Raw genomic sequence first — 15487 nt, 5'->3', positions numbered from 1 at the left:
CACCAGTTCTGAACAAATGGGAGGGACCACCTCCCAACACCTGCTGGCAATACTTTGTCTAATTCAGCTGAGGATACCATTAGATTTCTTTGCAACAATGACACATTGCTGGCTCATGTTTAATTCATTGACTTTGCGCTTCCCTGTGCTGAATGTCATGAGGTTTGTGTTGGTCCATTTCTCCAGCCTATCGAAGATGGCAGCACAACACGCTGGTGTGGCACTTGGAGGCACTCCTCCAAGTTTTGATGTCACCAGGAAACTTGCAGAGGGTGCACTCTGTCCTATCATCCAGATCATTAATGAAAATGTTAAACAGGATTGGACCCAGTATTTATCCCTGGGGTACACTGCTCGTTAATGGGCTCCACATAGATTTTGTGCCTCTGGTCACCATCCTCTGGGCCCACCTGTTAAGCCAGTTTTCAATTATGACAGAATTAAAGTCACCAGTGGAGTCTGTACTTTTACTACACTTGTGTACAATAGCCAAGTATTTCTTTTGCATCTGGTTGGAGTAACTAGTAACTTTTATAGCCACATGTATTAGAAAACTCTGTCTAACAGAGTTAGAATCCCATAGTTCTTCTTTCATGTATTTGACATAGGCATTCAGTTCTATTTTGAGGTTTGATTCATCTCTTACAGGAAAAGTGGTGGAGTGAAAGAAGTCTGTCAAAAAGTCACAGGTGAGAAATTTTATGTAAGAAGGATGGCCCTAACAGCAGTACGTAGCCTGTCCATCTGATTGCTGAGTTATTTTACTATGGTGGAATAAAGTGTTCAAAATTATTTGGATAGTATTATAGCAATATTAATATGTTCCTTATCATTATCATTACTAGACTTGGTTTACAGGGTAAAATGAGATTGTTGACAGGACACCTAGCATGGAGAATCTACAGAAAAGTTTTCAACTAAGAAAAAGTATTTTCTGAATTTCACCTTTTACTTATATTGAAGCTTGTGATATTCACCTTTTAATAAAAATCACAGGGAAAACAGCCATCCTACTTCCACATTACCACTGCTAAAGAGGAAATTGCAGTGATTTAAGTCTAGGAGGTGGGAGGTACAATTTTGTATAGATGTCTGACCAGCTATTTCACAGTGTGCTGAACACTTAACCTGCTTTTTTCTAATTTTTCCTACCTGAGAATTGGTGATCATGGCAGATACTTTTTTCAAGTGTTTTGACATTTATAGAGTCTCATTAATTTTGATAGTTGTTTTCTTGCTTCTTTCTGTTCTCTAAAATGTGTTTGCAAATACTTTTAGTTCAGGCTGTTTCAAGATCATGTATCTTCTTTTTAGTTAATATTATAAGTGAAACATAGATTCACTGCTTACATAAATCTAAGTACCCAAGTGACTTTTTTAGGAGGATATTGTCAGCAAACAAAGTGCAAAAGTAGAATGAAAAATAATATGGTATAAAATACAATCCAGTTATTGGTTGAAGGCTTGCTGATTCCATTATTTTGTTTGACATTTAAATTATTTGGCTTAATTTGGTTTTGATGTTTACCTGTCCTTTAACACTTTTAGGTGGAAGTTTGCAAGTCTTTGGGAAGAAGTTAATTTTAAACAATGCTCAAAAAGAGGGAAAGGCAAAAGGAAATATTTATATTTACAGGCTTGTAGAGAAATTGAGTGTAGTTGATGTATATTATAGAGGAATTCTGCTGGTCATACCAATCTTCTTGCTGACCATTTCAATCATATGATGTATTTCTTGCATTCTTCATTCTTTTATGCTGTGAATTTTAGGATTTTTTTGCTGTTTAAATTCTGGAAAACATCCAGAACACCTCTGTGGTGCTACAATTTGTCATTATTACAAAAAAAAAAAAAAGAAAAAAAAAGAAAAAAAAACCTTAAAGAAGTTAAGAAGCATGACTAGGCAAATGACATGTAACAGGACATGGCTATGAGCTAGGTAATATAAACATGAATATACAGAGCTTGAGTTTTAAATCTAAGAAAAAATACCAGTAGACAGCAAAAAGGATTAGGTCATGGTCAACCAACCAGTTTAATGCAGTAAAGCATTCCCCCTAATGTGTTGCCATAAACAGTAAAAGATACTACAGGAGGGAACTGATACCTTGTTCTAGAGTGTTTCAGAGAATTTTTTTTGGATCCTGAATAATTTGAAATAGCTAGGTATATATAGTAGCTAAAGTTTTGTTTCTTGAAAAGATATCTACCCTCTTCCTGCTTTTCATCATAGTACATAAGAATAAATCACCTTGAGGTGGTCTATAATGAACAGGTACGCAGTTTAGTAACTTCTTATGAAGGCAAGTTATATAAGATAACTGCACAATGTAGTCTTTAATTAAATAAATTCCCTTTCTACGTTTCTAGCTCATCATGTATAAAACTATTAGTAATGCAGTTGCAAAATAAATAGTATTTTGAAACATTCTGAAGAGCACTCAATAGTCCGTTTTTGCCAACTGTAGTTTTAATAGCACTCAGAGATATCTAGTAATTAAATGAGAGATTTGTATTGGTAAGTGAAATTATTTTGTATAAGAAAAAACAGTAGTGTTTTCAGTGCTAAAAGCTATAAAATTTCAATTCTGAACTCTTGATCTAAAAGTAGAATAAATTATACTTTAATGGCAAATTCTACAGCATAATGAATTAAGATATTTAAAATATGTTGGATGGTATTACTTAAAACATTCTTAATGGACTGCAAAAACACTGCGTGAAAAATATAATTATATATGAAGTGATCTTTGTAATCTCTTCTTTCAGAGGATTTGTTAAAATTATTTTTATTTTTTTCAGATAACGTGTTCAAACGGAATTTAACTTTGTGAATCACATTGCTCAAGTTTATAATATTAAATGATGAAATCAGTATGCTGCAAACATTTGAATTCTTTTAAGCAAGCACATTAGAAATATCTATATAATAAAAAAAAAACCATAGAAACCAACCAAACAAAAAAACCAAACAAGCCCAAACTCCATTATAACTGAGAGAGAAAATAGATTGAGGGAACCACTGAGTGAAAGGGCAAATATAATATCTTGTGCATAACAACAACATATCTGACACTAATTAGTCATGGTTGCAGCAGGGCAGTGATTTTAAGATCCCTCCACTGTTTTGTTTGGAAATTATGTTATTGTATAACCAGACAGATATTTTCCTTTTGACCATAGCATTAGTCAAATGATGTGCACAACGTGCAGATGGTGTAAATGCATCAGAACTTGTTAGATAGAGTAAGCTCCTATGGAAATAGCAGATGTTACGAGCAGTGGACATTGACCGGAACAAGAATATATGACAGTGTGGTAGCCCATTTTTTTTCTATCTGGTCTACATTAATCATGTTGTCATTAGTTAATATAGGTCATCCTTCTTTACAAAAGACATTATGATCAGTCAAATTTACAAGTTTGTGCAACTTCCATGGTTTTTGTCAATTTAAGATTACTCTAGTATAGTTCAACTATATCTTCTAGCAATTCAGAGACAAGACCCGGTGAAAAATACAGTGAGTATCTTATGGGACAGGGTTCCTCTCTAAGATGTCACTGCTAATATATTATATATTTTATATTTATATTTATTATATTTATTTATATTATTATATCTATATATATTTATATTATTAATATTTTATAGCCAACATATCTGTCAGTTTTTGCACAAATCATTGATTATAACCAATAAAGCTCTAACAATCGTTGATCATTTGATCTATGCAATCATTTTCTCCTACCCATAATTCCAATCTGGAGATTGAGTAGAGGCGGCAGTTGACTGGTACAGTGTTTTCTGGTCAGAATGAAGGACTTTCACATTCATTTTTTTACTTTAACTAAACAGTTCACATCTGTTGACTTTCAGGACTGACTTCAAAAGAGTAACGATAACTTCCCACAGTGGTAATAGGATAAGAAGGAAGAGTCTGAATGTTTGGATTCTTGTGCAGTGAATATTTCTTTGACGTTGATGTAAATTGTACTGTGTGCTAGGTTAACTTGAATAGACACTTCTTTTCTTACTGAGACGTAAATAGCTAAACTACTATATAAACTTGGATATAGCTTAGAAGTTATGGGAGAAAATAATTTATTTTGAACTCCCTTATTTCTCAGAATGGTTCAAGATGAGTTAATCCTGCCACATTATTAGAGTAGTTTCAATGATGCTCCAAGGTGAATAAATTGCCAGGAGACTATTGGGATTTCTGTTCCTTTCCTGGTGACCCCTGGAACTAACACCAACTACAGTTTTAGTGTGTGTCATAAACAGAAAGACTTGTACAACCAGTTTGGGTTGACAGTGTTTCCAAGGCGTAACCATCATCATGTAACAACAGCAAGTATTTTATAGGAACAGCTCCTATTTACTTCACACTGGTTTTGTCAACTCCTTTTGCTGGTTTTGGTAGTCAAATTCATAAAATACATGACAAAGCTCAGACCCTTCTTGAGGTATACTAGTACCTCACTGCTAAACTTCCTCTTCCAATAAAATTATCCAGGTTGGGGTCCTGTTCCAGTTCTTCTCATTAAACATGAAATGAGAATCTGCATCTAAGTCTACTTACTGAACATAGTAATATTTAATTTAGTATTTAATATGAAGTAATATTTGTAATAAATATGATAATATTTATTACAATGGGTACACAATATATGTAAAAACATTGTGCATATTATTTGCTCCTAAAGTATGTTTTACAGTGTGCATATAGTATATTATATAGTAAAAACTGCATTCATAAATAAGTGTCATCTGTTCTAGGTGATCTAAAGCATGACTTGGTATACACAGTGCATGTCTCATACACAGCTTTACCTATGGAGAACTTTTTGACCAGCTGAGGAAGTTTTGGACATGATGCTGGTGTTATCCCTCATCTAAAAACACATTTGCTTTCTGGATAGAGTATGAAGAGGGAAAAAAAGAACCTGCTTTTTCCCTTATCTTGATGTAAGCTTACCTTCACAACCATTCTGAGCTTGGTGATGCCCTTCTACACACAGGATTTAACTTTACCAATACAGTCCAGAGCACATGTGATTTCTGATGCCATAAAGAACTCAATAATTCCTGCTTCAAAGCAGGGTTTAAATAGCTCGAGGTAAAGACACTACAGGGTTAGAAATTGATTAGGAGGGTTAAAACAAGTTTGAGAGTAGGCCCTCATTTCAGACTTCAGTACAGACCACGGTACTTTTCCTTCATGGAATAAAATAGGCCATGAAGAGCTATCTACTTAGACATCTATGCTGCTGAGTGCCCCTGCTACCATTTAAGGCTAAACTGCAATACAGTGTTTCCATGTTTCAAAGACTGCATTCTTTGAGATATGTCTTCAAAAGATGGTATGTCTTCATACTATGAAAAAGCAGTATAATATAGTATCTGTAAGAGCATCAACTAAGATTCAGTAGGCAGTTATATTGGAGGAGTTAGCTTTACAACCCTATTAATATTTATGCAAACAATGCTTATTATGTGCAACATTCATATTAACTGAGGGTCATATTGAGTCTTTTTAACCACTAGATGCCTGTGTAGGTTGTGAGGATTCTGCATAATCTAGATTAATGGCATGTTCCCTTTGAGTGATCTGGCACAAGAATGAAGTGATCTGAACAGTCTGAAGAAGGCAGGGGTGGGAGGAAGGGAGCTCATTGTATAGTTACAGTTGTGTGTTTAAACAATTGCTGGATTTGACCGTGAAACAGTAATTACACTCTACTGTAAAGACAGGAGTGTATCCGTCATGTTGAATATGCTTCTCCTCTAAAAAGCCTACAAGCTACTTTCATAGGCTTTGGTTATGCCCTTAGTACTTGTAGTCTGGAGGAAAAGCTTTCTGATTACCTCCCTTTCTTTTTCTTGTGAAAAAGATTAAAACTGAAAAAAGCACCAAACTATGTATTTTAACCTTTAGAGTGTTTAAAATCAAGCAATAAAGACCCATTTAATACTCATTTGATACACTTTAAAATGTGTTCTTCCCAGATAAAAGCTTTGCAAAATGAAAGCTAAAAATATTGATTTCTAAACTGACCATTCTGAATGGTTTAAGGAGTATTTTGAATTACTTTTAGGCTGTTACTGAAGTCAAAAACCTAATTTTAAATTAAGAACACATAGCTTAAGTATACCCTGCAGTAAAAAATCAAGCAGTATGCATTCTGTGCTCAAAACTTAACAACTAATTTTCATGAGATGGCTGCCCTCCAAAAATTATTTTGGAAAAAATTTAAATCTTAATCGAACACTTCATTTTTCTCACAGTACTTAAACTTCTGCAGCCTGGGTTTTGGTTCAGTCAACAAACTAATTGGCACTTTCATTGGCAGCTATATTTGCTACAGACTGCAAAAAAGGATTTGAAGGGAGAAGAGTTGTGGAAGGGTCTCACCCTCCAGATAGTAGCTCTTCAGTTTTTGTTTTAGCATGTTTCCACCTTCACCTGCTGTGACAGTGAAATTATAAAGCATGAAACTGAAAGTGGTGTGAACATTCAGAGTCACTAACTCTCATTGCTTATCACTAGCTTAATAAGTTGGTTGTAATGATCCCATTTACTAGCTGTTTTCTCTTTTTTTTCTATTGAATGTTAAGACATTAGAATTTATTAAAATTTTACTAGTACAGGGGAGGGAAGGTACAAGGATTCATGTATAGGAGAGTAAATAATGAATGCAATGAAGCTCACCTCTTCTTCAAAAACTTACGGAAAGAGAAGCTGCATACCTAAAGATGTTGGTTTCTATATACTTGTGCAGTTGCAGCATCTGTGGTTTATAGCTATAACAACAGTACTGTCCATATATCCAGAAACATGTAGTCTTTCTAACTCTGCTCATACAAATATTTGAGAGCTACTTCTGTCTGATTTATCAGGTATTTAGATCCAAAATGTTTGAACAAATTATTTCTGCTTCACATATCTCAAACAGGCAATAAGAAAAACAACATACACAACCTATGAACATGTAACCAACAAAATCAGAAGATATTCTCCAGTCTTTAGGATGCTAAAGTTCATGATCATAGCTTTTTAGATTTTTTTTACATTCTTCTTCACATTTCTTTATGTTTCTGTATGTTTTCTTTATGTAGCAAAAAGGGAAAGTAGTCTTATCAGTTAAATACTGCCAAAAAAGTTTCTATGATAATACTTTATCTTTTTATCTCTCACCTTGGAAAAAAGGTTGAAATCTAGATTTTTCTTTTTCAACAGAACACTGAATTGAAATCCTTTTATAATACTCTGGATTCTTTAGTTGGAAACCAGAGTCATTCAACACCAGGGTCTGTCAGTATAAGAACTTTTTGGATTCAGCATACTATGCATCTAAAACACAGGTTTGCAATGAAATTTATTTAACCTTTCAGTAAGAGGAAATCATAGAGATCACTCTGTTGTCTTATGAAAAAGTATTAGATTGTACAATACACTGAAATGCCAGGATGTTCTACACATTTTGTGAAAGGAATGTTTCATTTTGAAATGTTTCATTCACTTAAATTTTAGAAGGTGTAAGATTTTTCAATGAGTGTGGTGTCAGTACTAGATGCATAGATGGCTGAACACTTGATCCAGAAGAATAGTCAAGATTGAGTCAGTGGTTGTTCTTATGGAATTCACCGACAATTACATTTTATTCCTGTGCTTGACTGTTTGCTAGATGAGGGTATAAAATGAAAAGATCAGCAATATTTCCATACATTTCTGTATTCAATATGAACATGGCTGATCTCTCTTTCATTTTCTTCTAGGCCTTTTCTGGAAACACAAATGCAGACAGTGTTGTATACTATAAGCTTCAGCATTCCATTAAAGCAAGATTTCTCCGTTTTGTGCCTTTGGACTGGAATCCGAATGGCAGAATTGGAATGCGCATTGAAGTGTATGGATGCACATACAGTAAGTGTTTTGCTGAATCAGCTAAATGAAGTGACTGTTATGGTCTTTTGTTACCTAAATTACACTTCAAAGTAGATTTTTAAGCTTAAATTTAATCTTGAATAAAACTGATTCAATAAGTTTATGTGCAGACTTCACTATTTCTGCATCATGTAACAATAAGTGATGCTTATTTTCCAGCTCTTTCTGTGTTGGAATGAATGGCGTGGACATAATCCAAAACCTGATTTACTGCAAACTTTTTTTTTATAGTCTTAAAAACTGTATTTTAACATGGTATACTTTCTACCTGAAGGGCAAAATGTGGAAAATGTTTGCAGTTTTAAATATATACAGTCTTGGTCCTGAGCCAATAATTGTACAGGCAGACTGACCCACAAATAAACAATTGAAGGATACTTCAGAGTTCTTATATATTTAAGAGGTACTTTTAGAATATTTTTTTTTCATTAATAAAACATTAATGACTGATATATGCATTTGGAAGACAAATGCATAAGTGTTATGGTTGTATTGATCTGCTGGACAATGTAAATCTTCCTGTTGTCTTCCTGTTACAGTTTTTCACCCCTGGACTTTTGAAAAAATATTCCTCTTAGCAAGTTGTTTACCGCTTTTTATTCTGCACATCTTTTCTCCATGAGGGAAACAGCGTTTATTTTAAACAACCTCTTTAATTTCTTGTTTTAAGTACTTTCATCTGCTGTTTTTATGTTGAATTTTTTTTTTTTCAACTTCTATGCTTAAGTCATGCTTTACATGGCTGATCTCTTCTGAATGGTCTCCATATGTCTCTCTCTTTTTCCATTCATTAGTATCTGACTTTAAACTGAACATCAGTCAAACACATCTCTGGGCTTTCTGATTAAACTTGGCTTTGTAAAATGAGTAAAAGACCATGAACTAAGGATATTGAAAATTTCAACTTGGCTGCAGGAGATTAGGTCACCTCAGAAATTAGGTGAGCTGCCCCATTCCAGAGAACCGATAGTTCATGCCAGGAGAAGGATGTGAGAAGCTAAAACCACACAGAATTCCTCAGTGACATCTGCCTGGAGACTGGGAACATGACTTATGATTCCTAGAATAACCTAACGATACCGCTGTAATGGGGAAATGTGGCCAAGATTCAACTTACCATCCACTGTTTTAAGTACCAGGACTACTAAAAGTTAAAAATGGAGGCTGAACAGGTGACTTTATCATTCCCTGCTGAAAGCTCATCTGAGTCTCCCATTTGAAATCTCACTCTGTGGTAAATGATGAGAGTACATTCTTTCCTGTCTCTAAGTTTCACTGAAAGTCAGTCAGTTTTGCTTCTTCCTGCTCCTTTACCTTGTGCATTCATCAATGTTTAAATCCTTACTCAAAGTCTTGTTCTCAGACATTTCCAAACTGAGGAGCCCTCTTTTGCGCATGCTGAAAATCTAGATTTTAATTATCTATATTCACTACTGTAATTTTCTTTATTACACCTTGCAAGTATCTTATGACTCTCCTCTGATATCACTATTGCCATGCTGCCAAATGAAAATCTACGAGTCTAAAGGACAAAAAGAGGACAGTGTCTGTGTTACTAAAAATAATAAAACATATAGAACAAATGGTTACACAGTTAAAATATTTTGTATATGGTCAGTAACTGCTTTTGAGGAAGATTATGTATTTTTCTGTACTTCACTTATTTGGTACAGGATTGATCCTATAGATAGTTTATGGAAACAAATCAATGATAACTATCTTTTAAGATTAGGCTGAATTTAAAAGGAATATTTACTTCATCTGTTATCCACTGTAAGGCAGTACATAAAGAATGTGATAGTGTTAAAAATATGGAAAACTTTTTTAAGCTGGTGGACATTTTCTCTGTATAAATGACATTGTGAGTTCCTGAAATGCTTATTTTTCCTATGTATAAATGCTTTCACTCCAAACGAATTGCAGACTGTTTATCATTTCTGTATTTATTTTGAACATCTAGAATTACCATGTGCTTTTAGTAGTTCGATTCAGTGGTTGCTGCTGAAGACAAAACAGGTGATTATAGTCTTCTAGTTCTAAAACATATTTAGTAATTCAAAAGATGAATTCTTTCTCTCAAGTCTTTTCTTCTATTTATCAGACACATGCAGGACATGTAGTTATTGTTACAGTAATTATGCCTGGCTCTTTCTGAATTGCTATGTACTTTTCCAGGCAGGACCAGAAAATAAAGAAAAGCACAAATGCCAATGATACCTACTTTAATTTTGATTTACACTTTCCAGATTTCCAGTTTCTCATTCTTCCCTTCAGAGAGATCTCACTGGGTCTTATAGTGTAAGAATAAGCAATTCTCTTTCCATTTACCACCGAGTTTATGGACTGTGTTCTGTATTCAAGTGCAAATGCAGTAGTTTCTTCTTTCAGTCTTATCTGTTGCAAATTACACAACTACAACTATAACTGCAAGAATATATAAAGTTGATCTCACTGTTACATAAAGCAGTACTGAAAAATGCATGTCTGTTACAACCAAAAGAAGTCATTACTCTCTTAGTGAAGTAATGCATACAGGACAACTGTTGACGCTACTTTCAAGTTGCTGCTCTGTGTAACTCTGAGTAACCTAGCCTAGTATCCTCAGAACAAATGTTTCCCCTTTAATTACAGTCCCAATGATGTTTGGTAATGTCCATGATAGATGTCTATAGGATAAACCAGGGTATTATGAGTTTTGTTTCCTTTTTTTTTTACATAAACCTCCTTTTTTGCTATAAACATTTTAGACCAAGGACTGTCACATTTTATATGTTTGTAAAGAATGTATCTGGAACAAGTCCTTCCATTTTTGCCTCTTAAAATTTATGGAATAGAACGGCTAAATAAGGGTAGTCAGCTATGGAGTTATATGAAACAATAAAAGAGTTCCCCTGTATTCTTTGTGTTTAGTTCTTCTCCTTCCTCATTCTGCTACCTCTGCCATGTTCCTGTTTTCATCCTCCAGTTTCACAGTCTTTTTTGCATAAGGAAGAAAGAAGGGTGTTTCCTACCACCAGGTGAACTACCTGGCTTCATGTGGACTGATGAAATCTGCTTGTGCCATGACTACACCACACTCTGTGCTGCCAAAAACGCCCAACACCAAAATTTCTTAGCATCTGCCTGATAGTACTTTCTATTTAGTGTGTGAAAGGAGACTGATGAATCTCTACAGACATTTCCTGTGTCTTGTTCCTGAAATGTCAGACTGTGACAATTAAGCCATGTAAAACAGAGTTCAGGTTAAGCTATTCCCTGGCACTAAAAAAGGAAAATTATAAGTCTTTTTGGCTTATTCTTTTTTACTTCATTACAACACTCTCATTCCATCCTCTGAAAACCAGTAGGCTAAAAACAGAAGAAAAAAAAAAGGCTTTTTCATATGACAGACAGGAAGATGGGTTTACACGTGCAATGAAAATTGTATAAAATTGTAGGAGAAAGGTAACTAGGAACTAAATGCTTGCTGTACGTTAAAACATCATTAGATGCAGTGCCTAACAACAAGCACTGCAGATACTGTGATATGCAAACCCTCTTCCAGAGTCCTAGAGGACTAGAGGACATTGTTAAATATTTTGAGGTTTTTTGAACACTCCCTTCCTGGCTGGAATATGTAAAATCTGTATTACAGTTACATCAGTCAAAGAAAGGACTTCTCATCTTCTTCATAACTGGGATAATGTGCTTTCAAGGGCTTGATGTGAATGTGGTTGTAAAAAAGTTCATTTAAAATGTGGTTGATTATGAACAATTTTAATGTGCCACTATTTTTTTCCCCCAAAAAGTCTTTGTTGAAAGTAATACCCAAGTCCTGATTTACCTAACTTCACTGAACACTGTGAACATTATCATACCTGCTTTCCTCAGAATGGGAAAGGGCCAGAAAGCAGATTTCTCATTTCAGTGCAGTTGGTCAGGACTAAGGATATCTAAAGACAATAAAAAATGCTGAACAATTTGCATTTCTTTAAGTGTTTTCCTTATAGAGCATTAGCATTAATTTCAATTAATTTAAAGATCAACAAAAATCAAATAATTTTTCAAACAAAGACATTGCAACTAAGACTTTTGCTCAGGATGACGAGAGCTCTTTATCCTACAGTCTGTGGGGAGGCTTCCAGAATTTCCAGTTTCTCAGAGGCATTCATCACTTCCAAAGGTATTTTCACAGTATACTAAGGATTTAGATTACATTAATTTGAGAAAAACACATTGTAAATTGTGAAAACAAAAGATGAGTGTTCACAAAGTAAATCAACCTTTTTTACTTTCCTTATTTATAACAGTAAGGTAGAGAAAACCCATGGAGACTGATGTTCAAGTCCAGGGACTATTAGAAGCTGAGAGTAGTTGGTAAATATGAAAGAGGAAAATGTTATGGCACCCTGGGTATTTGGGCTCATTCTTTGTATCCTGGTTACTCTGTAGGAGGCCCAAGCTTTATCTCTCACAACTCTTTCAATTTCTTTCTAGTGGTAATGCACAGATGGTGAAGACAAAACACGTGTGAAAAATGTTATAAGAATTTTGATTAACATCTGCAGCACTTTCACAATCTTCATTCATGCATGGTGGTGGTGGGGAAGTTTGATTTTGTTTATTTTCCAAATTTGTACAGAATAGATTTTGCTGCTTAGGAGCTAGTGCTGCAGAATAGTGAAAAGGATTTTGGAGAGCAGTGCTAAATGTTGTTTATACTCTTGATAACTACTACCAAGAATAAGTTCCCAATAAAAAAATCTTGCCATTATCAGTACCTACTAAGAATATATCTAGTTAGCTGGTTTGGTAGATACGTAACAATGTACAAGTTCTATTATTGAAGTTTTTACTGAAGCTATTAAACTTCACATTCAGTATTTAAATTTAACATTGATTAATACTTTTACTGTCCACATTCATTCAATGACATGATGAAATAAAATAGTCAGCCTACGATTCATTTTTGGGTAGAATGTCACGTTTATTCATTGTACATTTGGTAAATGAATTCCTCATAAGTAAGAAGTACATTATCAAGATGTGAAGAAAATCAAGAAACTATATTTAAAAACATAGCTGCATTCATTTGACAAGTTTTTGAAAATGGAATATAAATGACTGACTTTAAGCACTATAGTTAATTTGAACTGAGTTCATTTCCATGCTGACAATGTGGAGAAATATTTTTAGTGAAATTAAATACAGTTAGTAAATACATAATGGGTTTCCATTGACTTGCAAGAAGTTAACCAGTCAGTTGAAAAATATCTTCATATTTTATTGAGTGTCCTTTACATCTTCATTTATTTCACAAATGTATCTTTCAAGGGTAATTACCTTTTTCTTCTTTACTTATGAACTGTGAATACTCTATGAGCTTTTTATAGTGTTATCAGTTCCTTTGTGTGTGCCTTGTTCAATCTGTACTGATTTTGATAGATATTATTCTATATTATTGGGATAAAATCAGTTGGTTCTTCTTCCCTTCCCTTCCCTTCCCTTCCCTTCCCTTCCCTTCCCTTCCCTTCCCTTCCCTTCCCTTCCCTTCCCTTCCCTTCCCTTCCCTTCCCTTCCCTTCCCTTCCCTTCCCTTCCCTTCCCTTCCCTTCCCTGCCCTTCCCTGCCCTGCCCTGCCCTTCCCTGCCCTGCCCTGCCCTGCCCTGCCCTGCCCTGCCCTGCCCTGCCCTGCCCTGCCCTGCCCTGCCCTTCCCTGCCCTTCCCTGCCCTGCCCTTCCCTGCCCTGCCCTGCCCTTCCCTTCCCTGCCCTGCCCTGCCCTGCCCTGCCCTGCCCTGCCCTTCCCTGCCCTGCCCTTCCCTGCCCTTCCCTGCCCTTCCCTGCCCTTCCCTTACTTGTCCTGCCCTGCCCTGCCCTGCCCTGCCCTTCCCTGCCCTTCCCTTCCCTGCCCTTCCCTGCCCTGCCCTGCCCTGCCCTGCCCTGCCCTGCCTTGCCTTGCCTTGCCTTTCTTTTTTTTCCCCCAAGTAAAGTGAAAATATATGACCTTGAGAGAACTTAGGTATAACACTGTCATAAATAGAAAATAGATTTGACTACAGCACTGTCATGGAGCTGTAACACTGGACGTACCTTTTAGCACATTTCATGAGAAGTATGAATGTAAGTCAGAAAGCATACATTCATAATGTAATAATGAAAATTCCTCAGTATTACTGTTTTCTTCATTTGTAAAACTTAGGAGTTTATTATTTTGTCTATTATAGTACAGAATCAGGCAGGTCAAGGGAGGTGATTCTCCCCCTCTACTCGACTCTCATGAGACCCCACCTGGAGTACTGCATCAGGCTCTGGGGTCCCCAGCACAAGAAAGACATGGACCTGCCAGAGTACATCCAGAGGAGGGCCACAGAAGTGACCAGAAGGTTGGAACAACTCCTATGAAGAAAGGCTGAGAGAGTTAGGGTTGTTCGTCTCTGGGGAGACCTGATTGTGGCCTTTCAATACTTAAAGGGGGCTTATAATAAAGATGGAGGGAGAGTTTTTTCCAGGGCCTGTAGTGACAGGACAGTAATGGTTTTAAACTGAAAGAGGGTAGATTTAGATTAGACATAAGGAAAAAGTTTGGGTTTTTTCTTTTTTTTTTTTTTTTTAAATGATGAGGGTTATGAGACACTGGACCAGGTTGCCCTGAGAAGTTGGGGATTCCCCATCCCTGGAAGTGTTCACAGTCATGTTCTATGGGTCTTTGAGCAACCTAATCTAGTGAAAGATGTCTCTGCCCATGGCAGGGAACTAGGTGATCTTTAAAAAGTCCCCTCCAACCTGATCTATTGTAACATTCTATGCTATGATGACCCTTGAGGTGTGTCCTCAACTCTCCCCATTACAGGTTTTAGAGGTTCCTGTATCTGCCTGTGTAACTTGATTTCTAGGGAGATTTGCTGCTTGCTAGGGACCTGGTTCTAGGACATTTTGGAGAGACTGTTGAGGCTTGTCCAGCCTTCTGACTATCCCCCTCTGGTGCTTTTCGATGTGGGTACTAACAGGACTGCCAAGGGACACCTGGTGTTAATCAAGCATGACATCTCTCTAAGGGCAAAGGGCATGGAGCAAGGGCATAGGATCTCAGGTGGTATTTTCCTTGTTCCTGCTGTCAAGAGAGAAGTGCTTGAGGAGGACTAGGTGGATCCTTTGGATCAACAACCAGTTGCACAGCTGGTGTCAGCAGCAATTATTCAGATTTAACAACCTTAGGACACTCTTTGAGGATCAAAATTTTCTAGGAAGAGACAGAATCCATTTGACCATGTTGGGCAAAAGCAACTTTTCCAACAGGCTGGCCAACCTGAAGGAGAGCTCTAAACTAGGAATGATGAGGGAGAGAGATGATGGCCCAAAATCAAGGAATCGATGGGCTGGTTTGAGAAACAAAGGCTTCCGGTCAGTGTGGATGAGACCATAGAAACAACAAACCAGGGATGACATTCAAGCACTTGACAATCTCAAGTGCAAACACACAAATAGGGAAGTGCTGCTGTGAGGGCAGAATGATGGGGGAAGTTCTAACGCTTTTTCTGAGAAATCAACACAAGTGGATG

The 15487-nt window shown here is 36.2% G+C and overlaps 1 protein-coding gene across 1 annotated transcript in view; it reads left to right on the top strand.

Annotated features, from left to right (window-relative positions):
- The window catches only part of CNTNAP4 (contactin associated protein family member 4), a 262662-nt gene that overhangs the window by 160449 nt on the left and 86726 nt on the right, over window positions 1-15487 (top strand). The window contains exon 4 of the mRNA XM_075725822.1: window positions 7781-7928. Coding sequence (XP_075581937.1) covers window positions 7781-7928 — 148 coding nt within the window. The remainder of the gene's footprint in view (window positions 1-7780; window positions 7929-15487) is intronic.

The sequence above is a fragment of the Pelecanus crispus genome, chromosome Z, assembly GCF_030463565.1.
Source record: "Pelecanus crispus isolate bPelCri1 chromosome Z, bPelCri1.pri, whole genome shotgun sequence".
NCBI classification, from domain to species: Eukaryota; Metazoa; Chordata; class Aves; order Pelecaniformes; family Pelecanidae; genus Pelecanus; species Pelecanus crispus.
Note: the sequence above shows the minus strand (reverse complement) of the source record. Positions and strands in the feature narration are given on the sequence as shown.